The sequence below is a fragment of the Oncorhynchus kisutch genome, linkage group LG6 (assembly GCF_002021735.2).
Source record: "Oncorhynchus kisutch isolate 150728-3 linkage group LG6, Okis_V2, whole genome shotgun sequence".
Classification (NCBI taxonomy): Eukaryota; Metazoa; Chordata; class Actinopteri; order Salmoniformes; family Salmonidae; genus Oncorhynchus; species Oncorhynchus kisutch.
This window is the reverse complement of record NC_034179.2, coordinates 23,303,977-23,331,001: the sequence shown is the minus strand read 5'-3', so window position 1 is coordinate 23,331,001 and position 27,025 is coordinate 23,303,977. Positions and strand designations below refer to the sequence as shown.

Sequence of the window (27,025 nt, the reverse complement as noted above, 5' to 3'; positions counted from 1 at the left end):
CCTTTGCCCTCAGAACAGCCTCAATTCGTCTGGGGCATGGACTCTACAAGGTGTCGAAAGCTTTCCACAGGAATGCTGGACCATGTTGACTCCAATGCTTCCCACAGTTGTGTCAAGTTGGCTGGATGTCTTTTGGGTGGTGGACCATTCTTGATGCATACGGGAAACTGTTGAGCGTGAATAACAGAGCAGAGTTGCAGTTCTTGACACACTCAAACCGGTGAGCCTGGCACCTACTACCATACCCCGTTCAAAGGCACTTCAATATTTGTTTTGCCCATTCACCCTCTGAATGGCACACATACACAATCCACGTCTTAACTGTCTCAAGACTTTAAAATCCTTATTTAACCTCTCCTCCCCTTCATCTACACTGATTGAAGTGGATTTAACAGGTGACATCAATAAGGGATCATAGATTACACCTGTATTCAGCTGGTCAGTTTATGTCATGGAAAGTGTATGTTTTCTTCATATTTTGTACACTCAGTGTATGTACTACCGCTATGTAAATACACACTACTAAATCATGTGTGCGTGTATGTGTGCGTGAAACCTCTATCCTCCTCTTCACTTCCCTCTCTCACGATCCTTTCAATCCCAGCCCGTTACTCCCCCCTCCCGTTCAGATTGAGCAGGCTACTGCGGGGATGAGAGAGACTGGCTTCCTGCTCCTTATGACGCGCTATGAGAACACCACTAGGCTGTGCTTCACTCTCATTGCCACACGACGGCAGAAAGAGTACAGTAAACGGAGGGCTTAAAAGGATACAGTTCTGCTAAAATAATAATATTAATAATAGTACTATTAATGATAATAAACATAATATAGGCCTATATTTGCATTCATTATTTATTATTTAATTCAGCATTTATAGAATTACCACATCTGTTTAGTAAAATAGCACCTTTATTACTTCTGAATCAAAGTAACATATTTTATTGTCAGTGAATACATTGTGCTGCTCATATGTTTCTGTGTTTTAAGCGTTCTTCTCCAGTCTAAACATAGTGTGCCTTTAAGATCAAGTGAACCAGTGATTGGTCTGTAGCAGAGTGTTTTTTGCACCAATACTGTGTAGAGCCATACAAAGGGATCTACTCCCTCCCCTTAGCCTCAGCATCTCACCCCTTAGCCTACAATGCTCAGATGTGGGAGCTAAACATGCACTGACTGGAAACAAAACACGGTCTGTTTGAAATTCGTGGAAATGTTTACGTGAATAATTTTTATTTCCATATTGTGTGATGGTATTTCCTGCGAACAGGAGACTGACTCAATGGAACAAAGGACAATGAGTATTCGTGGCCTTTTGAGGTGGCAAGTGTTCTGGATTTATCAATATGTTCTCCTGTGGAATACAATAGAGTCACAGATTCGATACACCATACCTGAGGAATTGAACGTGGGCTCTGTTGTTGGGAATATAGCTAAGGACTTTGGTTTGGGAATACCTGAGCTTTATGACCGTAAACTAAGGATAGCCTCTGATGCTGGTAAGCAGTATTTCAGTGTGGATTTGGAAAAGGGTGAACTGGTTGTCAATGAGAGGATAGACAGAGAGGAGTTATGTGGAGAGAGCGTCCCTTGTATGTTACAATTGGAGGTTATCGTTGAACATCCCTTACAGCTGCATCGCATTGAAATCGATATACAGGATTTAAATGATAATTCTCCGAGTTTCCTTACAAATGAAAGGGTTTTGAAAATAGCTGAGTCTATCACTGCAGGTGCGAAGTTCACAATGGAAAGCGCACATGACCCTGACGTAGCCTCAAACTCCTTACGGTACTATAGTGTCAGTGATAATGATAAGTTCTTGTTAAATGTGAAGACCCAAGATGGCACAAAAATACCAGAGCTTGTGCTAAAGACTTCATTAGACAGAGAAGAAGGCAGTTCATAAGCTCGTGCTCACCGCTGTAGACGGAGGGAATCCTGCACGATCTGGCACCTCTGAAATCACGGTCATAGTGTTAGATATTAACGATAACGCACCCCAATTTGAAATACAATTTTATGATGTATCTGTCGCTGAGAATACACCAGTTGGCACTACGGTTCTAAACCTCAGAGCAACTGATTCTGACCAAGGACTAAATGGAGTGATCGAGTATTTCTTTGCAGACCAAACCCCCGATACAATAATGTCATTACTTGATGTTGATTCTAATACTGGAGATATAACTACCAAAGGGCAGCTTGATTATGAACAAATACATTTGCATAAATTCGACATAATGGCAAAAGATAAAGGCAATCCACAAATGGGGGGACAATGCAGTATAAAGATAAAGATTGCTGATGTTAATGATAATGCCCCTGAAATTATTATGACCTCACTCACCAGTCCAATACCGGAGAATTCTTCCCCTGGAATGGTTATTGCATTGATTAGCGCTAAAGACTTAGACGGTGGTGAGAATGGCAAAGTAAAGTTAATCATGACACCGGGCTCACCGTTCACCCTGAAGCCCTCCGTCTCCAACCATTACGCACTGTTGACCAACGGCCATTAGACCGAGAGACGTTCCCGGAGTATGATGTTGTCATAACCGCAGTTGATTCAGGGTACCCACCTTTATCTACAAAGAAAACCGTGACTGTGGAAATCTTAGATGTAAATGATAACCCTCCGGTGTTTTCCCAGCCCTCGTATGTTAAAGAAAATGGCACCCCTGGATCTATCTTGCGCTCAGTGTCCGCCTCTGATACAGACATGGGTGAAAATGCCAAGATCTCCTATTCTATATTAGACTCTAAAGTACAAGACGTGTCAGTCTCCTCCTATATTTATATAAACTCCGATAACGGCAGCATCTACAGCATGCACTCGTTTGACTATGAGAAACTGAAAGTGTTTCAGATCCAGGTGCAGGCAAAGGATCACGGCTCTCCGTCTCTGAGCAGCAACGCCATGTTTTTTTATCATGGACCAGAATGACCCCTCCGCTGTCATGGCCTCTGTCTCCCATCAGAAGATGCCCCGGTCCGCTAAAGCAGGCCACCTCGCCACTAAGATATCGGCAGTGGACGCAGACTCGAGCCACAACGCCTTGATTTCATATAAACTGGCGGAGGCCACAGACCCGTCTCTGTTCAGTGTGCATCTTTACACAGGAGAGGTGAGGTCTAAACGCGTTGTTTCAGAGCAGGATAACTCCTCTCAGAGGCTGCTTATAGAGATAAAGGACAATGGGGAGCCGTTCCAGTCCACCACAGTCACAGTCAATATACTGTTAGAGGACATGATACATGAACCCGTCTCGGAATACCGCCAGAAAACAGCAGAGCCCAGCAAGAGATACAGTAAAATCACCTTTTATTTGATAATCTCTCTGACTTCTGTGTCCGTCTTGTGTTTTTTTTACTTTTCTCATCTTAGTGGTGAAGTGCGTTAGAAATAGTAGGAGCAGCTCGAGTAGCTGTATCAGACGGGCTGACTCTGACGGATACAAGAATCCCAACAGAGACCTGAAGATCCAACTCAACAGTGATGATGGCCCTGTTAAATATGTGGAGGTCCTTGGAGGGGACATATTGTCTCAGAGTCAGTCATTCAGGTCGTATCTCTCTCCAATGTCGGAGTTCAGTGATTTCCCCCTCGTTAAGCCCAACAGTACCACTGATTTTAAGGACATGATAAACGTGATTGACGTATTTTACCTGACAGTGCGTGGACTTTCGAGAGCCAACAGGTGAGCATATTGTTTTGATTCGTTATATAAGCTCCCATTGGTAGATTCCTACGCCCTATGCATAATACAGCTGTGTGGTTTCATAAATATGTCTCCTGCAATGTCCTACCATTTTTTGTATCCTTTGGAAATGGTTAACAACTTCATTAATTATTTGAATTGTCCATGTCTTGAATTAGTTTGTGCTATTATATCTGTCTTCACTGTTGCATTTGGTGTTGTCCACTACCGTGGCGCTGAACTGAAAGCATATACATCAATTCTTCGTCACGTTGATGGCCTGTTTTATTGGTAGATTTGTACAGCTGAGATGGTTCCGTGGTTTCATAAATAGGTCTCCTGCCTTTTCTTTCCATTTTACTTGTACTTTAGTTTTTTACTTTTGTTTCTGTTTTAAATAAACAAGATGTGAGGAAACAGGCAATGTGCGTTTCTGAGACAGTACATTGCAGTCGTCCCATAGTTGGCGCCACAGGGCTGCTATCACATGCAGATGCCCGTAACACAACAGCCACTGTTACTGTTTCAGTATGATATGTTAGATAAAGGAATAAAGACAGACACCAATGTCAGGTTCAATAGCCTACAAATCCCTACGACTGGAGTCCGGGGAACAGTCCGGCTAGTCGATTACCTATCAACTAGACTCCGTAACATCATCCTTTTCAATAGAAAGTGCAAACATAAAGGCATAACATTAAATTCTTAACAGTCAGATCATAACAATAGAAAAAGCATTACATTTTCTTTTTTACTTCAGTTGTCATGTTCCTTTTTTAAATTTCAATTTAATTATTTAAGAAAAAATATAGATTTTAATTAACCGAGGGCAAGTTAACAGTCCCTTGCTTACAGAGTAAGCCTGTCCGGTGGCTTGCACAGCCGACCCACCCGTGAGTAAGTATTGGCTCTGACAGGGGTAGGATTAGGGGCACGAGCTGGAGAGCTTGGTGGGGTAGAAGCTTCACCTTCAGTTGGCCCATGTCTCAATTCTGCACCCCTTACCCTTAGGCCTGGACTGTGATCCAGCTCATCTAGGTGAGTGTATGGCGTGTTCTGGTTTGTCTGCTCTGCTACGCGCAGATCCACCCGATTGTGACGATAGAGCGAGCCACCAACATCCACCAGGTAAGAACGTGGTGCAACTCTCTGCAGGCATGTGCCCAGCCTCCAAAGTCCTGTGTGGTCTCCCGGCAGCGGTTTCATCCTTATCGTTTCACCCACCTCCAGCTCTGGTAGGTCTCGAGCAGTCCGGTCATAGAAGCACTTAGCGAGCTGCTTTCTGTGACGCAGTTTGTCCGTGACGCCAACCATGACGCAGGGCTCAAGTAGCTTGTTAGCTACGGGGATGGTAGTCTTCAGACATCTGGACAGAAGGTGTTGTGCTGGGCTGCTGTCCATGTTTTCGGTGGGTGTGTTCCTCCACTGTAAGATCGCTTTCCATGGGTCGTTGCTGTCGGCGCAAGGCCCTGCTTAAGAGGTTTTTTGCAATCTTGACAGCTGATTCTGCCTTGCCATTTGCTTTTGGGTGTCTTGGAGAGGAGGTCAAGTGGTCAAACTCCCATTCTGAGGCGAAACGCTTGAACTGTGCAGTGAATTGTGGGCCATTGTCCGTGATTACCTTGTCAGGCTGACCTTGCCTTGCAAACTGCGCCTTGCAGCGCTTTATGACCGTCTCTGCAGACAAGTCAGGGAGCAGTTCAATTTCCCAAAAGTCAGAGTAGTGATCAACGATGAGAAGATAGTCCTTTTGTCTGTGGCTGAATAAGTCCATGCTGACGATTTGCCAGGCCCTTGTGGGCAGTTCGTGTGACATCATGGTTTCCTTTTGCTGTTCATGAGTGTACTCGTTGTATGTGGTACAGTTGCTGACAAAGTCTTTAATTTCTGCTTCCATGTTTGGCCATTATAATGTTTCACGAGCCTGGCGGTAGCATGCATCACCTCCAACGTGACTGGAGTGTATGCAGGTAAGCATCTCTGGACATAGTGATTTGGGAATAATGACCTTCTGACCTCTGAACAAGACGCCATTTTGCACGCTGATCTCATCTCGAAAGGTCCAGTATTCTCTCACTGTGAAAGGTGTCTCCTCTTTCAGGTTTGACCAACCTGCGAGAGCCATGGACTTCAGTGACTGTAGGTGTTCGTCCTTGTCAGTGTGTTGCCTTATCTGGGCTAGGCGGTGATCTGTGTCGTTTAAGTAGTCTGCCTGATTGATCTGTTGAACATCTTGTTGTTCCTGCTGTAGCGAACAGATGGCCTGCCGCTGATAGACAGTGCCTCTGCCTGTACATTGTGTTGTTCCCCTGCTCAGTGTGTCGCTGATGTACATCTCTGGTCCTGGCTTGTAAATGACCTTCAGGCTGTAGTTTTGCAGAGTCAGGAGCATGCTTTGAAGCATCTTGGGCGCGTTGAGGAGAGGTTATGGTAATGAGTGGTTTGTGGTCAGTTTCAGCGATGACCAGGTCTCGCCCATATAAGTAGTGATGGAATCGCTGGCAGGAGAAGACGATGCTGAAGCACTCTTTCTCAATTTGTGCATAGTTTTCTTCGGTGGGGGTGAGCTCTCTCTCGAGGCAAACGCAACGGGCTGGCCTTCCTGCATAAGGCAGCATCCAAGTCCCCTTTGGATGGAGTCGCTCTGGATTGTGATAGGCTTCATGACGTCGTAGTAGCGCAACACTGGCATGGATGAAGCCAGAGATTTCATCTCCTGCACTGCGGCCTCGTGCTTGGGTAGCCAGTGCCATGGTGTGTCTTTGTCCAGCAACCGGCGCAGAGGCTCACAGACTGCTGATAGGTGTTGCATGAACTTTGCAAGATAGTTTGCAAAGCCGATGAGACGCTGTACTCCTTTTGCATCAGACGGGTTTGGCATGTCGAGGATCGCTCTGACCTTGTCTGGGTCCGGCTTCAGGCCTTTTGCCGAGAGAATGTGGCCATGGAAGTAGACGTCTTTCACCTTGAACTGCAGCTTCTTCAGGCCAAGGCGAAGCTTAACTGATCGGCAGCGCTCCATCAGTGCCAGGAGCTTCACATCGTGGTCGCGTACTGCTTCTTCGTCTGTGTCACCACAGCCTACGATCAGGACATCATCGGCGATGGGTTCAATGCCCTTGAGCCCAGCCAGTAACTCGTGCTGCTTACGTTGGTATATCTCAGGCGCTACTGAGACACCAAACGGGAGCTTGAGCCAGCGTTTCCGACCCCAGGGGGTCCAGAAAGTAGTCATGAGGCTGCTTTCTTCATCCAGCTTGCATTGAAGGAATGCATCTCGGGCATCCACCAAGGTGAAAATCCTGGCCTTGGGAAGCTTATAGAGGACATCCTCTAGTGTCGGCATGATGTAGTGGGATCGTTTCAGTGCTTGGTTCAGATGCTTTGGGTCGATGCAGACCCTCAGCTTCTCTGGTTTTTTCACTATGACCATATTGCTGATCCAGTCAGTTGGTTCAGTCACAGATGTCATGTGGCCATCGGCCTCATACTTGTCCAGCTGGGCCTTCACAGCCACTTTCATTGCAATGGGCACATTGCGAGGAGCACACTGGACTGGAGTGATGCTCTCATCCACTTCAAAGTGTACCTCCCCAGGCACTGATTCAACGGGCATGTTGAATACATCGTCATATCTGCTGAGTAGTTGTTCTTTGGACAGGGGTCCATGCTGGACATGATCCACAATGTGCATGTCATTTGGTACAGTGAACTGTATCAGTCCCAGGCGTTCGCATGTAGAGCCTGAGAGGAGAGGATGTTGACTGGTTTTTACAATCTCAAACTCCAGCTTGTGTTTGCGTCCACGAATAACACATTCGGTGTCAATGGTGCCCATAGAGCTCATTATCTCTCCTGAGTAGAGCTTTAGTCTAGTATCGCTGGGCAATAGATGTGTGTCAGGTGCCAGATTGATTTAGTCTTTGTAGCTCATTACATTGCATGTAGCACCAGAATCCAGTTGACATTGTTGTTGCTTGTTGTGTAATCGTAGTGTCACAAACCATTTCTTCCCTCTTGAGTGTACAGCCCCAATCAATTCATTCATGTAAATGTCACATTCACTTTTCAGCTCTGAACATTGAGTGACATCATCAACACAGTGAATCTTGCCCTCACTCACCCTTCTTTTGCTTTTGAGACACACTTTTGCAAAATGATTATTAGTTCCACAAGCTCTGCATGGTTTTCCGTAGGCAGGGCAGTGCTCTTTGCCACGTGTGTGTGTATTCCCACAGTATTTACATGCTACGGGGCTCTCTGTGTTCACCGTTCGTGGTGAATTGCTCTGCCTCGATTGGTTTAGTCTGAATGTCTGCCTAGCAACAGCGTGAACAGTATCAACGTCGGAGCGTGGGGTTTCGATTTCCATTGCTCTCATTCTCATGTCAGTGACTTCAGCAGTGCGGCACATTTCGATGGCAGTTACTAATGTTAAGTCTCTCTCTCTCAGTAGACGCCGGTATGTATCCTCATTTGCAATTCCCAGCACTATTTTGTCACAAATCAATTCATCTTTCAATCCCCCGTATTCACAAGTGGCGGATTATTCTCTCTCAAACGGGTTACAAAGTTGTGTACTGACTCACCCTCTTCCTGTTTACAGCTTCCGAAAACGAACCGCTCATCAATTACGTTTCTGGCGGGTTTGAAGTAATTCTCCAATGCATCCAATATAGCCTTTGCATCACACTGTTGTCGTGCTGTGAGGGTGAGATTGTGCCAGTAGATATGCCTGCATTCGCTGCCCATTAAACTCCTCAGAGTTGCAGCTTGTACCTCGTTGGGTTTCTCATGTAGACCGGTCGCCAGCGCATAGTCCTCGAATTCATCCCTGAAGTTGTCCCAATTAGTATTCCAGTCCCCTGTGAGAACCATGGGATTTGGTGGCGGAATGTTCGCTGCCATAGCAATGGAATATGAGATTTGTTTGCCTTCAGTCATCGACGTAGGTAGTGATGCTACCTAGCCAGCTAACAACGAGTTGATCAGTGTTGTGAGTAGGAAACGGCGTGTGTTCGCATATGGAACGTAACTGCGCCTATACTGTACTTAGCTACAAAAATAACAAACGTGTGTTTTCCGAGCCACTTCTGATACCATGTTTCGGTATGATATGTTAGATCAAGGAATAAAGACAGACACCAATGTCAGGTTCAATAGCCTTGTTTGTGCATTGTACAAATCCCTACGACTGGAGTCCGGGGAACAGTCCGGCTAGTCGATTACCTATCAACTAGACTCCGTAACAGTTACCTGGTTTATGTTCAGTAGGCACAAAATGGGCGAAAAGTGTCCAAAAAGGAGTTAAGCACGTGTTCTCTAGCAATTATTTGAACTGTTCATGTCTTGAATTGGTTTTCGCTGCTACGGAGAGTACACAGTTGTTCAGTTTTCCTTTGTTTTTCAGTTTGGCGCTGTCCACCATCTTCGTACTGATAACAAAAACGAACGCCAGTTTTCTTCCTCACGATGATTCTGAATCAACGACCTAGATTATGCATGTTCTGTCAGTATATAGTGTTTATGATTTTGGATACATTTTCATGCATATACGAGGTTTTGTGCTATTTTAGAACTGTGTTTTTCAATAATACACACTACATACAATTGTTGTAATTGTAGTTTTCACATGAATGCCAATATGCTATTTTGACACTATTATTCAGCCATTGTTCAAATTGCATGAAGATTACTCTATAATGAAACATTGTAAGGTATCAAAATAGTCATACAGCGCCATTTACTCATAAAAATGAAGGGCTCCATGTGCGTCTCACAGTCAATTTGTGAAATTATATTGTCATGATTTACTCTCTTCCAGTTTTATCACAGATTCCATTGATGATTAAATGTTTTAGAACTTTAAAAAAAACACTTCATGGCCTTCAGACTAAATAATTACCCTATGATTTTTATGTCCACGAAAATGCAATCTAGTCAATATGCACTGCTTCCTATTACAGTGTTTCCCAACGACAGTTTTTGAGTACACCCATCAGCTCACATTTTTGTTGTAGCCACAGACAAACTCACCTGATTCAAATCATTGAGGGGTTGATGATTAGTTGACAAGTTGAATAAGGGGTGCTTGTCTGGGGACACAACAACAATGTTTGCTGTTCGGGGTACTCAAGGACTGGAGAAACACTGGCTTATAAGCATTAACTCTCATCCTCTATCTTCTGTTGCACTGTTTCTTTAATTCAGAACTGCTTCTGGTGGTAATTATTGGAGCTCTGTAATCCAATCCTATTCCGAACTGTACAAAGAGATCTAGTCCCACCCCAACCACACCGCCGCATCCCTTACCATGGGAGAGACAGATCTGGGCGCACATCGGTGTAAATGTAGCCTATTGGATTTATGTCCGTTTTTACATCGTTAATTCAATAATTTACGGGGTATTTGCAAATTGCGTTGCGTTCTCTTGCGATGTGTGACGAATCAAGTCCTTTGTCTATTGCACACTATTTGTGGAGATGTGGACGCTAGTAAAGACTAAGGTTTTGCCATGGCTGGCGCTGTGGATGTTCTTTCTCTTGTGGAGTACAGAGGCGCAGACTCGATACAGCATTCCTGAGGAATTGAAAGCGGGCTCTGTTGTTGGGAATATAGCTAAAGACTTGGGCTTGGAAATCTTAAAGATCTCTGATCGTAAATTGAGGATAGCCTCGGAGGGTGGTAAGCAGTATTTCAGTGTGGATTTGGGAAAGGGCGAACTCATTGTTAATGAGAGAATAGACAGAGAGAGCCGATGTGGACCACGCGCCAGTTGTTTGTTATGCCTGGAGCTTATCATCGAGGATCCACTGCAATTTTATCGGATCGAGGTGGAAATACAGGATTTAAATGACAATTCTCCACGTTTCATGTCAGACGAGAACACTATAAAAGTGTCAACTCTCCCTGGCGTTCGGTTTCGTTTGGAAACGGCACAGGACCTTGACGTTGGAGTCAATGCTTTACGCTCATATGCTCTGAATAAAAATTACTTATTTGCTTTGAAAGTTAAAAACAATAAAGACGGCACAAAAGTTCCTGAGCTAATCCTGGAAAAGGCTGTAGACCGGGAACAGCAACCCGAGCACAATCTAATTCTTACCGCATTTGATGGAGGTACTCCAGCAAGATCTGGAACCACGCAAATTGCAGTACTGGTGCTAGACATAAATGACAATGCGCCCATTTTTGAGCAAGATTTATACGAAATCCAAATGAGCGAAAGTACATCTCCCGGGACATTAGTATTGACGGTTAGAGCCAACGACTTGGATGAAGGCACAAACAGTAAAATAGAGTATTCATTCGAATCACATACAGCAGACTCCATTCAAACGCTATTTGTTATAAATCAAGACACTGGAGAAATTACTTTATCACAGTCATTAGATTACGAAATAAGTCCTTCGTTTAAATTTGATGTATGCGCTGCAGACAAAGGAACGCCATCTATGGAGAGCCACAGCAGTGTTCAAGTGACTGTAGTAGATGTTAATGATAACCCACCGGAGATCACCATCACCTCCATACCTAAACCCGTTAGAGAAGATGCCCCAGTAGGAACTATGGTAGCTCTGATTAGTGCCAAGGATTTAGACTCTGGTGACAATGGTAAGTAAGGTCTCCCTTCGTATGTCTTTTGATTACCCTTTCAAATGAAACCCCTCATTTTCTAACCATTACACACTAGTAACAGATGCAACATTAGACCGTGAAAAATTCCCTGAATACCATATTGAGCTTGAAGCATCGGATTCAGGGTCCCCACCTCTCACCTCAAATAAAGTAATAACAGTGAATATTTTAGACGTTAATGACAACCCTCCAAATGTCTCCCAAACATCTTACACTGTTTATGTCAGAGAGAACAATGCTAATGGATCAATAATGTGTTCAGTGTCCGCTACAGATCCAGATATAAGAGAAAATGCCAAGATCTCATATTCTATATTAGATTCTAAAGTACAAGACGTGTCTGTCTGTCTCCTCCTATATATACATAAACTCAGATAACGGCAGCATCTACAGCATGCACTCGTTTTTTATTTTTTATTTTTTATTTTACCTTTATTTAACCAGGTAGGCAAGTTGAGAACAAGTTCTCATTTACAATTGCGACCTGGCTGGTTTGACTATGAGAAACTGAAGGTGTTTCAGATTCAGGTGCAGGCAAAGGACCACGGCTCTCCGTCTCTGAGCAGCAACGCCACGGTTCATGTTTTTATCCTGGACCAGAACGACAATGCCCCCGCTGTAATTTACCCATCCGCTGTAATGGGCTGTGTTTCCCATCAGAATATTCCCCGGTCCACTAAAGCAGGCCACCTCGCCACTAAGATATCGGAAGTGGACGCAGACTCGGGCCATAATGCCTGGATTTCCTGTAGGCTGGCAGAGGCCACAGACTCGTCTCTGTTCAGTGTGAATCTTTACACAGGTGAGGTGAGGACAAAACGCGCTGTTTCAGAGCAGGATGACTCCTCTCAGAGGCTGCTTATAGAGATAAGGGACAATGGGGAGCCGGTCCAGTCCACCACAGTCACAGTCAATATACTGTTAGAAGACGGGCTACACGAGCCCATCTGGGAATTCCGCCAGAAAACAGCAGAGCCCAGCAGGAGAAACAGTAAAATCACCTTTTATTTGATAATCTCTCTGACTTCTGTGTCCGTCTTGTCTTTTTTTAGTTTTCTCATCTTAGTGGTGAAGTGCGTTAGAAACAGTAGGAGCAGCTCGAGTTGCTGTATCAGACGGGCTGACTCTGACGGATACAAGAATCCCAACAGAAACCTGCAGATCCAGCTCAACACTGATGGCCCCACATATAAGTATGTGGAGGTCCTGGGAGGGGACATGTTGTCTCAGAGCCAATCGTGGGATGGGAATGATCTTATCTCTACACAAAGTCTAGACTTGATGTAGGTGATTTTCCTGCTGGTTATGTATGGATATGATTTTTTTCCCTTGCAGTTTGATGTCACAGTTCTGTCTTGCTGCTCCACCTCGTTCACTGCAACGGCGACACACTCCCAAGCTACCTGTTTGGCTTTGTTTGTCAACCCACTATTTAGTCCACTGAATAATATGTGTTGCCTGTCTTCAATCTCCTCTACCATCGCTGTGATCTCATCTTCAAAAAAGTTAGCTTTTCTCTTTTGATCCATGGCTATTCCTGACTAAACCCTCATTTGTGCTAGCATTCTATAAACGGAAATTGCGGATTGTAAGGCACGTTCAGGTGCCGTCAATTTGAAGTTAATTTGAGATTTATAGATCACAGGTGCACAAGTTACAAATGGGCTTCTTAGAACCTGGTTAAGCAAGGCTTTTTATGCTCAGTATCTTTTATGAATCCAACATAAACACACTGTCGGAAATTATCTTAAGACTAAGTTCAAGTATAAATCTAAGAACATTTTAATAAATTAATTAATACAAGGTAGTGTGTGGGGACCCAGACAGTGGGCACAACGCCTGGCTCTTCTACAGCCTCTCTGGGAGGGACGCAGGGCTCTTCCATGCGCACGGCCCATAGATTTGAAGAAGAAGATGCTACGTTCAGTGCTGGTGCAGGACAGTGGCAAGCCTGCTCTCTCTACCAGTGTGCCAGTCAATATCACTGTGTCTGAGAAGGGTGCAGACACGTCCTCCCAGCTCAGCAGGGCTCTGGCCTTACCCTGGCTCTGATTGGCTATCTGGCCTGTGTCTCGATTGTGTGTTTGGTGACAAGCATTAGCGTGGTGATGCGCTGGATGAGACACAGAGGCTACCTGACTTGGTTGGGCCTGGGCCCCAAGCAGGCCCTTCACTCCCACTCTCATAAAGACCTCCACCTGCAGCTCAACACGGACAGGTCGCTGCGCTACATGAAGTTGGAGGGGGGGGGGGGCAGCAATGACAGGGACAAATGCATATTTCATATGACTGTGGGGGGAACGCTCTCTGTACTAGACATGCTCACTCAACATGTGTTCGTTTGCACAGTGAAAGGGATGGGAACGGACATGGTGAGTAGGATGTGGGGGTATGTGGCAGTATGGGTCATAATAATGAGGATATTGAGGTCAGCTGTTGACCTTTGACTGCTTATTGAATGAGGTAAAGCTAATAGATTGGGGTTGTTGCATTGAACCTATAGCCAGTAGCCACCACTCATGACCTCACCAAACAGAGTGCCTGACTTTCTCTCTGTCTGACTTTATGTGACTCATCCCTTTAATTGGCAACTCCCTGAGTCAAGCCTCAGTCATAAACAGATGGAAATACACCTTCATAGAGAGGAGAGTTTTTTGCTGTATACTATTCACATATTTGACCTGCTTTTAATCAGACCTATATTTGTCATATATCGCTGAACATATCTGTTTTTTGAACTTGATGACCCCTTGATGCCTCATATGAAAGTACAGTAATAACTCCTGCATGGCACATCACCCATTCATAGAGAGTAGTCCAGTGTCTGAGAGAATTACAGGCCTGGCCGTAGGGCTTCTCTAGGCTGCAGGCCTGTAATCCAGCCCAGGGTTTAGAGGATCAGTGGGGCAGGGCAGAGCTGCAGATTACTGCCCCACTGAAGGACCCCCCCCCCCCCTCTCTCTCTCAGCCTGGCTTTGGCTAATGATCCAGGGTTTGGAATGATATACTTCCTAATCTATAGCAGATATAGCTTGAGTGGAAAGCTCCTTTGTCAATACGTTGGGAGAACTGTGGTTAAATATTTAGCATTATTAAGCTTGTTTTGAAGTTGCTTGTAACTCCTTCCTCTCAGCGGACTCGCTCAAGCACGTCACTGGCAAAATAGTCAGTTCAATAATTCACATGTTCTCTCACACTGCTTTCTCTATCGCTCTCTCTAGCACTGTCTCTTTCCCTCTTGTCTTCTATCCCATGTGACATCTTGTCTCTTCTTGGCCCACTGAAGGACAAAATGGCTTCCAGTGCTGATGACTGAAGATGACATGCCATCAGTGGCATTCTCTAACAGTATCTCCTCTCTCTCCAGCAAAATCCACCCAACAATGACTGGCGCTTAAACCAGCAGGGACAGAGACCTGGACCCAGTGGGTAGGTGTTCAGCTTCTTTGAACATATACATCACACGTGCACACACACACACACACACACGCACGCACACGCACACGCACACGCACACCCTCATTCCTATACGCATTCACAATTACATTTAATTTCCACAATGTGAATTAATAATTTGTGCCAACAATATGCATTCCATTGAAAGACATGAAGACTAAGGCAGTTGTGTGTTTGAACACACAGGTCCAATAACACTGAATAACACTGAATAATGGGTCATCTAATGGTTGTTATATGGTAGTTGTGACAGTAGTTGTGAGTCCTTCAGTAGTAGTTGAGTAGAAGTGATTAATACTGTAGATAGTGTGATGATTGTTTCGTTGTCAGTGTGCTTCCATAAGAAATCAATCAATAGAGATCGGATGACTGTTGTGTGGGTGAGGTTAGAAGTACGCTAGAGTAGAGGTAGGGGCAGCCCTCTGGTTGTGGTAGTGTTGTGAGTATAAGGCCTGCTTTAGATTAGCAATATCTTTCACACTGTATTGTCATTTCAGACAGTAATGGTAGATGTGACTTGCTGCCTCATTTGCTTTTGTAGAAGATGCTTGGATTATCTGATACATCTTGATTAACAGGTTGTGGCTCTATTGGTGGAGCAAATGTTGAGCGTCTGAGTGTCTTGGAGTTATTAGCCACTGATTGCATACTGTATCATTCAAAGAAAGTGAGACAGTAGATTCCTTAACGTTATTAGTCATTGCGCAATTTCTATTTTGTGGCGGCACAAAATAGAATGTGACACACCATTGTATTGTAGTTCCTTTTCTAGAAACTGAAAAGGAACCTTGTTGGCTAATGAAGGAGTCCATCTGATTGGCATGGGGCTGAAGGAGTGACAGCCAGAACTGTTTCCCTGTCTGTGTTTCAGCGCATACAGGTACAGCACCAGCACCCAGGAGATATGGACACCGTACGGGAAGGCGAGGTAGAGTGGAGTAGGTAGAGCAGAGTGGGCTGTGCTGAGTGTGCAAGGTGGCCCCCTGGTCTTATACGTGATGCTGTCTGACTGACTGTAGGCTTGGTGCAGCTGTGTGTAGTCAAGCCTGGCTTCTGGCTTTTGAGTGTGTGATAATCTGTACATGCTCTAGCTGTGTAGCTGAACTGGGTTGAGGCTTTGTGGTGTTTGTTTTATACTTTGGGTTGTTAGGCTTTGCTGAACTGTGTAATTTGTCCTTTTATTCGTAGTGTAAATTTACGTGTTCCTGTGGTTCTGTCGGTCTGTCTCTGTCTATCTGTCTGTTTGTGTGTGAGTGTATGTGGTTTTGCTAGCGTATGTGTGTGTTACTGACTCCCCTATGGCTGTAATGAACCCAGCAAACTAAATTCAACATATCTCCCCAATCCTGCATTTCAAATTTGAACATATTTGATGGGTAAATTAAGGGATTGAGAAGAACCATATAATATCAGATCATCTTCAGCCACTCTCCAATATAAAAACATGCACACATTCTCTCGTCGTCTCCCTCTTTTTTCCCTTTCTCTCTCTGTCTCTCACTCTCCCACCCACACAGTAACACACTGCATGTGTACAAGACACATAGCATCCAATCAGCTCAGTTAGTCCTTACTCTGTGTGATTGAGTGTGTGTGTGTCAGCTTGCGTATTGTGGATCTGTGCTACCTAATAACATCTATAGCACGTCTTGCTCTAAGGTCTTCTCCGAGCGTCCATATTGTCTGTGCTCTGTGATGCTCCGGGACCACTGCCCACTCAAAATGGCTGCTGGAGGCTGAGTGTTGTCATGCTGACAATCATGATGGGAACAGAGTGTCCTCTGTTTAGTCTCTGTGTGAAAGAGCGAGCGAGAGAGAGAGGTTCACATTACATGAGAGTGTGTGTGTTCATGAGAGAGTGCGAGACACAGTGGATGAGAGAGATTTGTGTGTATCTGTTATACTAACTCCTCCCCTTCCTCTCCTCCAGAGCTGGCCCCCATCCTGAGGGGGCAGGTGGTGTCGTAGCTGGAACAGGACCCTGGCCCAACCCCCCCACCGAGGATGAGCAGATCCAGGCTCTGATGGCTGCTGCCAATGGTGAGTCTGCTGCCTACATCTCCCAGAAATCCCCTTGCCTTCTCTGTCTTTAGCTACCTCACAATGTTACCTCAATATACGAGAGAGAGAGAGAGACTTTGTCTGTCTTTAATGAAACATTCTCATGTCATTAAAACCTCACCACCATCCCATGAAATAATAGTAAAGGGTATGTTATCCCTCCAACTTTGACCCTGTTCCTCCTTGTTAGCCAAATAGAATTTGCCTGAGCAAACAGAAAATTCAACAAAACACATTTGGCCTTTTCCTTATTTGAATACCTTTACCCCATTAAGAACATTCCAACAGTAAAAACCACCCATAACCTCTCACACAGACATTTCAACAGAGGCATGAATGGCAATAACCTGGCCAACACAGAAAACATATGTATCACAGTTTCTATCATAACACAGAAAGGACACCCCTGCCAGACTCCCGGTTCAATCTGTGCTAACCAGCTGTTAGTGACCTGGGCTCCATGTAGAACCCCCCCACTGGAGGTCCCCTGACCTCTTTGGTATTGGGGTGGGGTTGTAGAGCCCCCTCCATCTAAAATCCACCATCCTCTCAGACCCACATAGCCCCTGCCACTGATGTGCCTTCACTCCTGTTAGGCTCCTAATGTTCCTTACCTTAATGCAGAGGTTGTAGATGGCTTTACCTTCCACCCCTTCAAACTACCCCAGGCTCAGAGTGTTCAAATCTAAAAGGTCCTCCAGCCCCCCTTACCTGTCCCCAGTCTCTGCCATCTCCTGCAGTGGCAGGAAACATTGGTGGCTCCTCCCACTTTGGCCGCTCAAACACCCCCCTTACTGGCTCAGACAGCGCCTCCTGAACCTCCTCCAGGAATCTCCCCAGCAGCCTAATAAACGTTATTCCTGTTTGTTGTGCCAGGACTTCCATGGTTTTCCACCCCTCCTCTCCCAACATTCGCAGGTCACCCAGCGTTAGTAAACCTGTTGCAATCAGTTGCCTTTGGTTCAGTCGGCCACCATGCAATCTCAAAGGGATGGCTGGGTTGTGGAAGATAGGCTCCTCCCACACCCACAGCCCAGGCTCCACACCCCCTCCCCGTGTGGGCCTTAGCAGCTGCCAGGCCCTCAGCACTGCAGAGTAAAAGTCTGAGAGACATGCTGTACTCAGCTTCTCCAGCTTCATGAGGAACAGCTGTCGGTCCAATCCTAATCCACCAGCTCTCCTCAGCAGCACGCATGCTGGTTCCCTCCAGCCGACATCAGTATGGTACAACAGTCTCTGCACCGCCTTTAATCAGAAAGCAGCAACCCTGCTCTCCAGTTCCACCAGGCCCTGTCCTGCTTCGTGGATGGTCATGTACAACACTGTCGCCCTCAGCCAGTGATAGCCCGACCAGAAAAAGTCCACCAGCTTGCGTTGCAGGTCAGACCGGCGGTTGAGGGCAGCCAATTTATGCCAAAGGGAAGATGCCAGCAGGTTGTTGATTATCAGCACCCTCCCTCTATATGACACATGGGACAGGAAACATCTCCCCGTGGCCAATCTTGACACCACTGCCTATGTTAGCCCCTTCCAGTTCTTCCTGACCCACCTCTCCGAGCCCAGGTATGTTTTAATCCCTTCACAACCCCACGACAAACTCCCTGGAAGCAGAGAAGGTGCCCTATCCCACCATGCCCCACACAACAGAGCTTTGCTCTTGCCCCAATTTGCCTTAGCTGATGAAGCTCTCTCGTACACCTTCAGACTAGTCTCTAGTGCCTGCATATCCTGACCATCCCTGACCGTCACAGAAATTTCATCTGCATATGCTGACACGGCTATGCCTGTCAACACACCCATGCCTGTCCAGCAGACTCCCTGCAGTCTCCTACAAAAAAAGGCTCAATGGCTAGTGTATATAAAGACCCCAATAGAGGGCATCCTTGTCTAATGCCCCGTTTCATCCAGACTGGCCTACTGAGCCCCCCCCCCCTCCCACCTTGACCATACATGATGTCCCAGCATACAACATCTTCACACTGGTCAAAAAACCTTTCCCAAACCCCAAAACAGATATCACATTATACAGATACTCATGATCCACTCTATCAACAGCCTTCTCTTGATCTAAAGAGACCAGTCCAAAGTTCACATTAGAACCTCTCAACAAGTCCAACATGTCCCTGATTAAGAACAAGTTGTGCGTGATTGACCATCCCGGTACACAATATATTTGGTCCTTGTGTACTATAGAGTCCATATGGGACTTCATTCTGTTAGAGAGGACCTTGGCAAATATATTGTAGTCCGCACAGAGCAATGCCATAGGCCTCCAGTTCTGAAGTTCACACAAGTCTCTTTTTTTGGGCAGAAGAGTCAGAGCCGCCCGACGGCAGCTCATCGGCAACTCTCCTACCCCGACGCATTCACGCAACACGCAAAAGAAGTCCAGTCCAATTATTACAGAGAATCTTTTATAAAACTCCACTGGGAGTCCATCGACCCCTGGTGCATGGCCAGGGGACATCTGGGTTACGGCCTCTGCCAGTTCATGGGACAACAGAGGAATGTCCATTTCATCCCTCTGTGCCAGAGAGAGCTTAGGGAGTTCTGCAAACAAAACCTGAGCAAACATAGGATCACACAGTTCTGCCCTTTACAACTCAGTATACAACTCCACAGTCCGCTCCCGCATCTCCCCCACCACAGAGGTCACTCGCCCATCAGACAGCTGTAGACAATGCATACCCTTGGCTTCACCGCTCTGTTTCTCCAAACCTAAGAAGAAAGAGCTGGGAGCTTCCATCTCTTTGAGCATGGAGAACCTTGCTCTTACAAGTGCTCCCTTCGCTTTAACCTGGAAAAAACTGCCCAGGTCCGTACGTAATTCAGCTAAATTAGCCTACATTGCCTTGCCCCACCATCTCTATCTCCATCTCATTAATACAATGCTCTAGTTTCCCCTCTCCTAGCCTCTGAGGATGAGAAAGCTGTATCCTGTTGGCAGATAAGCCGAATTTGGACTTTCCCCACATCCCACCATTGACTCAGACTCATACTCCTCTCTTTGCTGCCTCTACCTTTCCCCAAAAATCTGCAAACCTGAGCAAAAAGTGGCATATTGTAAGAGCTTTACATTAACTTCCAATAGGATGCATGCCGAGGCTCTGGTGAAATAGACAGCCGAGCCGTGGTTAGGTGGTGATCGGAAAAACCCATCGGGAGAATGGTAGTGCCCAACAGCCTATTGCTCCGATTCCTGGACATGTAAAAATGATCAAGTCGGGCTGCACTCACCCTAGCCCCAAATACCTTCACCCATGTATACTGTATTTTGTCAGGATGTTTAGTTCTACAAACATCCACTAGGTCAAACTGATTAATCATGGCTCTTCACACTCCCACTGAACCTAAATGAGGCTCATCCCCATTTCTGTCTTTCTTAAAATCTATTGTACAGTTCCAGTTACCTGCCGACCACCAGTGTCTCCTCAGGCACTACCTGTGAGAGTTCCTGTCTAAGACACCCAAATAGAACCCCCCTCTCTCTCCCTGTGTTAGGCGCATACACATTTATAAAGACAAAACCCATGTTGTTAATTTCAGATTTTACAACAAGCAGCCTACCCCTACACACCTCCTTTGAGGAGCACATTTTTACAGACAGACCCTGCACTAAAATTTGTCCCATGGCTCAACACATTTGCACCTTTCCACCAGATCCCCCAAATCAACTCCATTCACCACATCACTATGCATCTCCTGCAGATACAACACCTGTACTTTCTTTTGTTTGACATATTCACCCAACACACTCCTCTTTCCCGCATCTCTGGTGCCATTTATATTAAGCAAGCCTACCCAAAGAGTCTCCATAAGAAGTGGGAGAAAAGTCAGCAAAGGAAGAGACCAATAGTAAAGCTCAAAAAGCCACAGTGCCAGAAAGAAACTATTAATCTAAACAGTGTCTGAAGGTAGACCTTACACACTGTTGTGACCCACTTCCTCAACCTAAGCCGTTTCCTGGGTGAGAGGACACCATGCCCCTTATTTTTCATAGCATGTTGTACTGATCTTATAAACTTTCTCGGATCAGAAGAAAAAGCCTCAAGATGAACTTTTTCCCCCTTGGTCTCATTCAGGAACCTTGTCAGTTCCTTCACTGTGTACTTTGACCCCTCTGCTTGACTGGCTGTCAGCTCCGGAGTCTGAAAAAAAGACTCATCATCCTCTTCCTCAGACTCACTTTCCTCCTCCTCATCTCCATCTCCCATCCTGACAACTTGCCCTTCCTCTTTGGTCAGGGCCTACCCCCAGCACCAGGGAAAGGTTCCTTGGTGCCTTGGACCACAACAGACTCTCCCCTCCCAACTTCTTTATTCTCCCCCTTTTTCCTTTTCCACTTGACACCTTCCTTCTCCCCCTAGTTTCATACACTTCACCACTATACTCTCCTCATCCACTAGCATAACCTGACTAGACCAGCCTCATCTACACCACCATCCATAACCTGACTGGGCCCCGCCTCATCTACACCACCACCTTAGCATGACAAAGCCCAGCCTCAGCTACGCCACCATCTCTAGCCTGACTAGGCTCAGCCTCATCTACACCACCATCTCTAGCCTGACTAGGCTCAGCCTCATCTACACCACCATCACTGGCATGACTAGGCCCAGCCTCTGCTGCCTGCATCTCATTGCCCCCTGCACATTGACCTCGATTTCCCCCACTGGTGCTTGTACCCTCACCTTATCTACAGCCTTTATGTGGGCACGCAAAGCTCTATTGCCCCCAAATCCCCACACTCAAAACCCCCATAGACTGTAGATCTGTGCTGGCAAACCCTACGTAGAACCCATCCGTTTATTACGGATAACTTGATCATCGTAATAAACGGAGGCAAATTTGCAACTACCACCCTGGTCGAAGGGGTAAAAAGAGGCAAACTTGGCACCAACACACCCCTTACCAATATTCCACTAGCAATGAGCCTACCAACCAAATTTGCTCTTTTCTTGAACACAGCCACAGCGTTGTTCATTCCGGAAGTATAAATTCAGCTCCTACCTGTTCACCCACCGAGAGCATGACCTCCTCCACCTTAACTTAATTCTCAGGAACACACCTGAAATCATGCCATAACGAGAGCCTCTCCTCCACACTAAGCTGAGAAGCCATCACACACCCCACACCTTCCAAACCCCAGGAAACTAAAACTCTGTCCTCTTCCACCCTAACTTTGAAAAAACCTGCGGATACCGCATTACAGTTTTTCTCAATTGCTAAAACACTAAAACCCATTGGCTGAAGTTCTCAGTTGCCTGGACTCATTTAGCTAATTATGCAGTCTGTTGTCAATACCTTAAACCATTTCACATGATAAAACACAATTTGCAGATCTCACTTAGACTTTTCAGCAAAACTCTAAACACATTCTCATTCTCAAAACACATTCTGCACTCTAATGCACATATCACCCATACTGGTAAACACAAGTGGCAACAATCAAATACAAATAGAGAACATATGTCATTGATTGAACACAACCACTCAAAACTGATTTAACCTGTTTCAAATGATGAAACACAACCAATATAAGCCAGTTCAGAGAGCAAACCGGTTGAGAGAGAGAGAGAGAGAGAGAGAGAGAGAGAGAGAGAGAGAGAGAGAGAGAGAGAGAGAGAGAGAGAGAGAGAGAGAGAGAGAGAGAGAGAGAGAGAGAGAGAGAGAGAGAGAGAGAGAGAGAGAGAGAGAGAGAGAGAGAGAGAAGAGAGAGAGAGAGAGAGAGAGAGAGAGAGAGAGAGAGAGAGAGAGAGAGAGAGAGAGAGAGCACTGCCTGTGCACTGCCTCTTTCTCTATTACTGTGTGATTAGCCAGTGCAGCTAATCCTCAATTCTAAATGATATTTGATTATATCTGAATGTGCTGTGTGAAGTTATTACATCTGATCTCTGTGTGAGAGAGCAGAGGTTCTATATGTTGTGGGGAGGGGCTGCCTGGCTCAGAACGCCAGTGCTGAGTGCTGAGCTGCAATGCAGTGCAGCAATGACTCTCAGTGAGTAACGAGTCACTCTCTCTTCACAGCAGCACAACACACCCAGCTATAACCCTCTCTCCCTCCCTCCCGTCTCTCTCTCAGAGGTGAGCGAGGCGACGGCGACCCTTGGACCCCGCTACAACGCCCAGTTCCCCATGCAGCATGTGCCTGACTACCGCCAGAACGTCTACATCCCTGGCAGCACGGCCACCCTGACAGCCAACCCCCAGCAGATGATGTCCCAGCCGGCCCTGCAGGGCCCACCACAGGCCATGCCCCAGGTTGACGTCCCCAACGCTGCCCAGACCCCCGCTAGCAAGAAGAAGTCCACCAAGAAGGACAAGAAGTAAGCCAAGCTAACACCAAACCCAATCGCCACGGACACCAAGACCCTTTACCCCCATACTGCAGAGCATCCTCCCTCAATAGAAGCCTTGATCTTTCTTTTTCTTATGCCATTCAATCTGATAGTTCAATCTGATATTCCCAGCGTTGTGGATGTAGTGAGCATATGTCAAAATGTTGGTAGTGGGCAATTGCTGTACTTCTTACTCCTATGGTCATCACAGCTCACTTCAGGCAGAGGTTATTGGTTTGTGGTGTATGTGGAGTGGGAGGGGTAGAAGAGTGGATAAAAGAAGAGGGCATGGGCTGTATTTTGGATTCAGATGGATTTCAGGTACCTGGAATTCATATAGTGATCTAGCTCTGCATTATAGCATTCTAAAGAAAAAAACATCTGGTTGTTTGTTTTCATTGAAACCTTTGATGTTTCTCTAAAATGCCAAGTAGTTGCTTCTTATGATGACATGAATTACACTACCTTCTTGTTTATTTAGAGGACTTTCTTTAGCTCTTTAAGGAATGAAGTAGACAAGAATTGTTAAAGATGAAGAACCACTGAAGATAAGCCTACACTAACATACATTTGAAGAAAGAGGCTAGCTCAACTTCGTCACAAAATTCCAATTTCATGTGAGAATGCATACCGTGGCATTAACATTTTAAAATGTAAGGTTCATTGTAGTTATGTGACTAGTAAGCATAAGAACAGATTCTGATTTTGTGTTACTTATAATGGTGACCATCAAAGTATATCCAGCTGCTTTTTAAAATCTTGTCCAAGCAGGATTCTGTGGTAACTTAGATCATTTATCCAAGATTGTAACCTTTTTCCATCATTATTGGTAGAATCCTGTACTGCATTAAAACTGAACTTTGTTTAAATAAAGTAACAGTGTAAAGGTGATCAGTGTTTTATAAACTTAGAACCAGCATTATTTCGATATTGTATCAGCGTTGTTGTAACGTTGTATTAGCGTTATGCCGAGCTGGCCCAGTGTGATTGGCTCTGCACTGTGGCCCTCTCTAAGGCTCATAGACAGAGTCCTGTGACCACGACCCCAGGGTTGTGGGTTAGGGTTAGGGTTAGAAGGAGTCCTGTGACCCCAGGTTTGTGGGGTAAAGGCATAAGGAGGGGAAAGGGTGGACAGTCTCTGTCCTCTTGCCACATGTACAGTATCTCTCCGGCAATGACAGCCTGTAAATGTGCTCTAATCACTTCTTCAGCCCAGACCACAGGTTCAGTACACTACAACTCCAGGCACTGTAGGACGTTCTGTAATGGACAGTTTACAGGAGCCTCTGTAGAAGCCTTGTTGTGCGTTCAAGGCAATATTAGGACCATGGACAGAGACCACCTCCCTCTCCTCTCTTAGAAGCAGTCTGGGGCACAGAGAATGTTTTCAGCCCATCCTTAACCCTGCCAAATCCTCAGCTGCACTGACACTCTGCCCCCATGTAAATAAGACCCAGCCAATCTGAGAGAGAGACATCACTCTCTCACCACAGCCACACAGCTGGCTAGTACTGGAATGTTTTGAATATTTTTCAGGAAAAAAATCTGAGAAAAAAATAAGTTGTTCATATTAAATGTAGTGGTGTAGTGAATAAGATTTGAGCAAACTGACTCGACCAAGAAGTAAATAAAACTAAAACTTTCAAAAGACAGTCGTAACTAGAGGCTTGTGAAATTTTTCGTGCATATTTTTGTGTTTTCTCTCAATCACTTTCTTTCTTTGGTCACACCAAACTTTAAATCTTAACACACAACACCCACATGTCTTTTAAAGGGTGATTCCATTTCCCTGCACCTCTTCCTGTGTTTGTGATTTTGATCAATTGTTTATGCTACTGGAATGCCACCCTTGCTCATATGAATATAAATATATGTCTTCTAATCCTCTTTATTCTATTGTTTTATCTTCTGTATTAAAATGCTTAGCGCTTCTCCCTGTTACACTTATTTTATATGCTAAAATTTATATCGCTGTTTATTTCTTTATGGTTTTTGTTTATTCTCTGCTCACTGACATTTCCAAATAAAAATCTCTTTTGAAATGATGTCTGTGTGTGGCCGTCTCTTTAGTATTGGTGTGTGTTTTTACTGATGAATGATGCTTTGATAGCTGGTAAGAGGCAGGGGATTATCATAGCTAATGGCAGCGTCCTTATTGGATCCTGTCTGTTGGAGTTGACTGAACTGGAGCCATGGCTCTGTTAGAAGTAATCCACTCTTTGTTCAGCACATTTCAGCCACAAACGATGGAGTGGAGCGGGACCCTTATCCTGTACCTCACACACACCTAGTCCATCCCCCTTTATAACATTCTAAGCCTCAAATGCCTAGTCTCTCCCCCTTTATATCATTCTAAACCTCAAATGCCTAGTCTCTCCCCCTTTATAACATTCTCAACCTTAAATGCCTAGTCCCTCCCTCTTTATAACATTCTAAGCCTCAAATGCCTAGTCTCTCCCCCTTTATAACATTCTAAACCTCTCACATACCATTAGAGTTAATAAGGTACCTTGCAAACTCAGCATGTAGCAAGACCATCAAAGTAAGTGTGTCTCTGCAGCTCACATATCAACAGCATAGAATGACACGTGTGTGGATGAACTGCTGTCTGAGTGATGGATCCCAGTCCATTTTCCCCTCTATGCTCATAAATCACTGTTCCACCCAGATCAGCAGTTCTGTGGGCTCTTTAAATCCATACCGCTCTGAATCAGACCTGACCCATTTTCAGCCCACATTTAGTCAACTGGGGAATGTGAAGGCAGAAAAAAGTCAGAGAGACATGGAACAGAACTGGGCTCTACAGAGGGTTCGGAAGTCGGATATAAACTCAAAGCCATTTATAGTTCTTTTATCCTCAGAAGATCTGCAGGGGAAGGAGATACCCTAAACTGTGGACACTTTATAATGAATTATATCCTAATGACATATTTCAACAACTTACATATGCTTTTAAAATATGAGATACATACATAATGCCTTTATATATACAATAATATGTTGCTAGATTTAGGATCAAATACAGTGACCTTGTTTTGGGCGTTCAGCCAGTAAACTAATCCAATCAGGTAGTTTGATTCCATCATAAAGATGTGAGATTAAGGACTTCTTAAGGACACGTTTTATGACAATGACAACGTCCTTTACAGCACAACCTGTAAACTTTCATTGTGTAATGCATTCTACATTAGTGGACACAGTGGACGCAGGCATCTCACTGTAGGTCCCACATTAGCACTGGCCTGTCTATATATAGCTACAGGAACTGCTGCAGTGGCAGACACACACTCACTGAGTCACTGTGACATAACAGAAACCCCTCTCCCAACGATATACAGTATGGGAAGGTGTTAACAATTATTTAACACAGGTTGGTGATACACAATTAGACACAAATATGCTCTTATAAAAAGCAATTTGTATTATTATTATTATTATTATTATTATTATATTATTTTCAACTATTGTGAAATATTATTTAGAAAACAATGCAATACACTTCTGTCTTTAGTAAAGCAGTAACATTAATTTCAGAGCATTGCTTTCATGCAAGTCATCAATTCCCATACTATTCCACTTTATCTGGCTGATGAAGTAAGCAGAGCACGTCTATCTTAATACAACAACAAGGATGAATACCACGTGATATTTCAACAACATCTTTATTACAGTTGTACGACATAAAATTAGCAATAATCCTACAAAAAAACTGTATTTTGAATATTCTATACCTTGAAGAAAATAAGGCCTCCATTTTCTTAAATCATTCTCGACTCTCCTGCTGCGGACACAAACTGTCTGCCACCTGACACACTAGAATTACTTCAGTGCTG

The 27,025-nt window shown here is 45.0% G+C and overlaps 1 protein-coding gene and 1 pseudogene across 16 annotated transcripts in view; both read left to right on the top strand.

Annotated features, from left to right (window-relative positions):
* The window catches only part of LOC109892544 (protocadherin gamma-A5), a 57,662-nt gene extending 32,425 nt beyond the window's left edge, over positions 1-25,237 (top strand). For 4 of the 16 annotated variants that reach the window (XM_020485154.2, XM_020485147.2, XM_031826435.1 and 1 more), the window contains exons 2-5: positions 14,705-14,766; positions 15,665-15,721; positions 16,724-16,833; positions 22,937-25,237. In XM_020485154.2, coding sequence (XP_020340743.1) covers positions 14,705-14,766; positions 15,665-15,721; positions 16,724-16,833; positions 22,937-23,184 — 477 coding nt within the window. In that variant the 3' untranslated portion in view covers positions 23,185-25,237. The other 12 variants (XM_031826432.1, XM_020485150.2, XM_020485151.2 and 9 more) reach the window with 10 other exon arrangements.
* On the top strand, positions 1,008-3,810 carry LOC116374365 (protocadherin gamma-C5-like; annotated as a pseudogene).
* Positions 25,238-27,025: the final 1,788 nt, after the last annotated feature.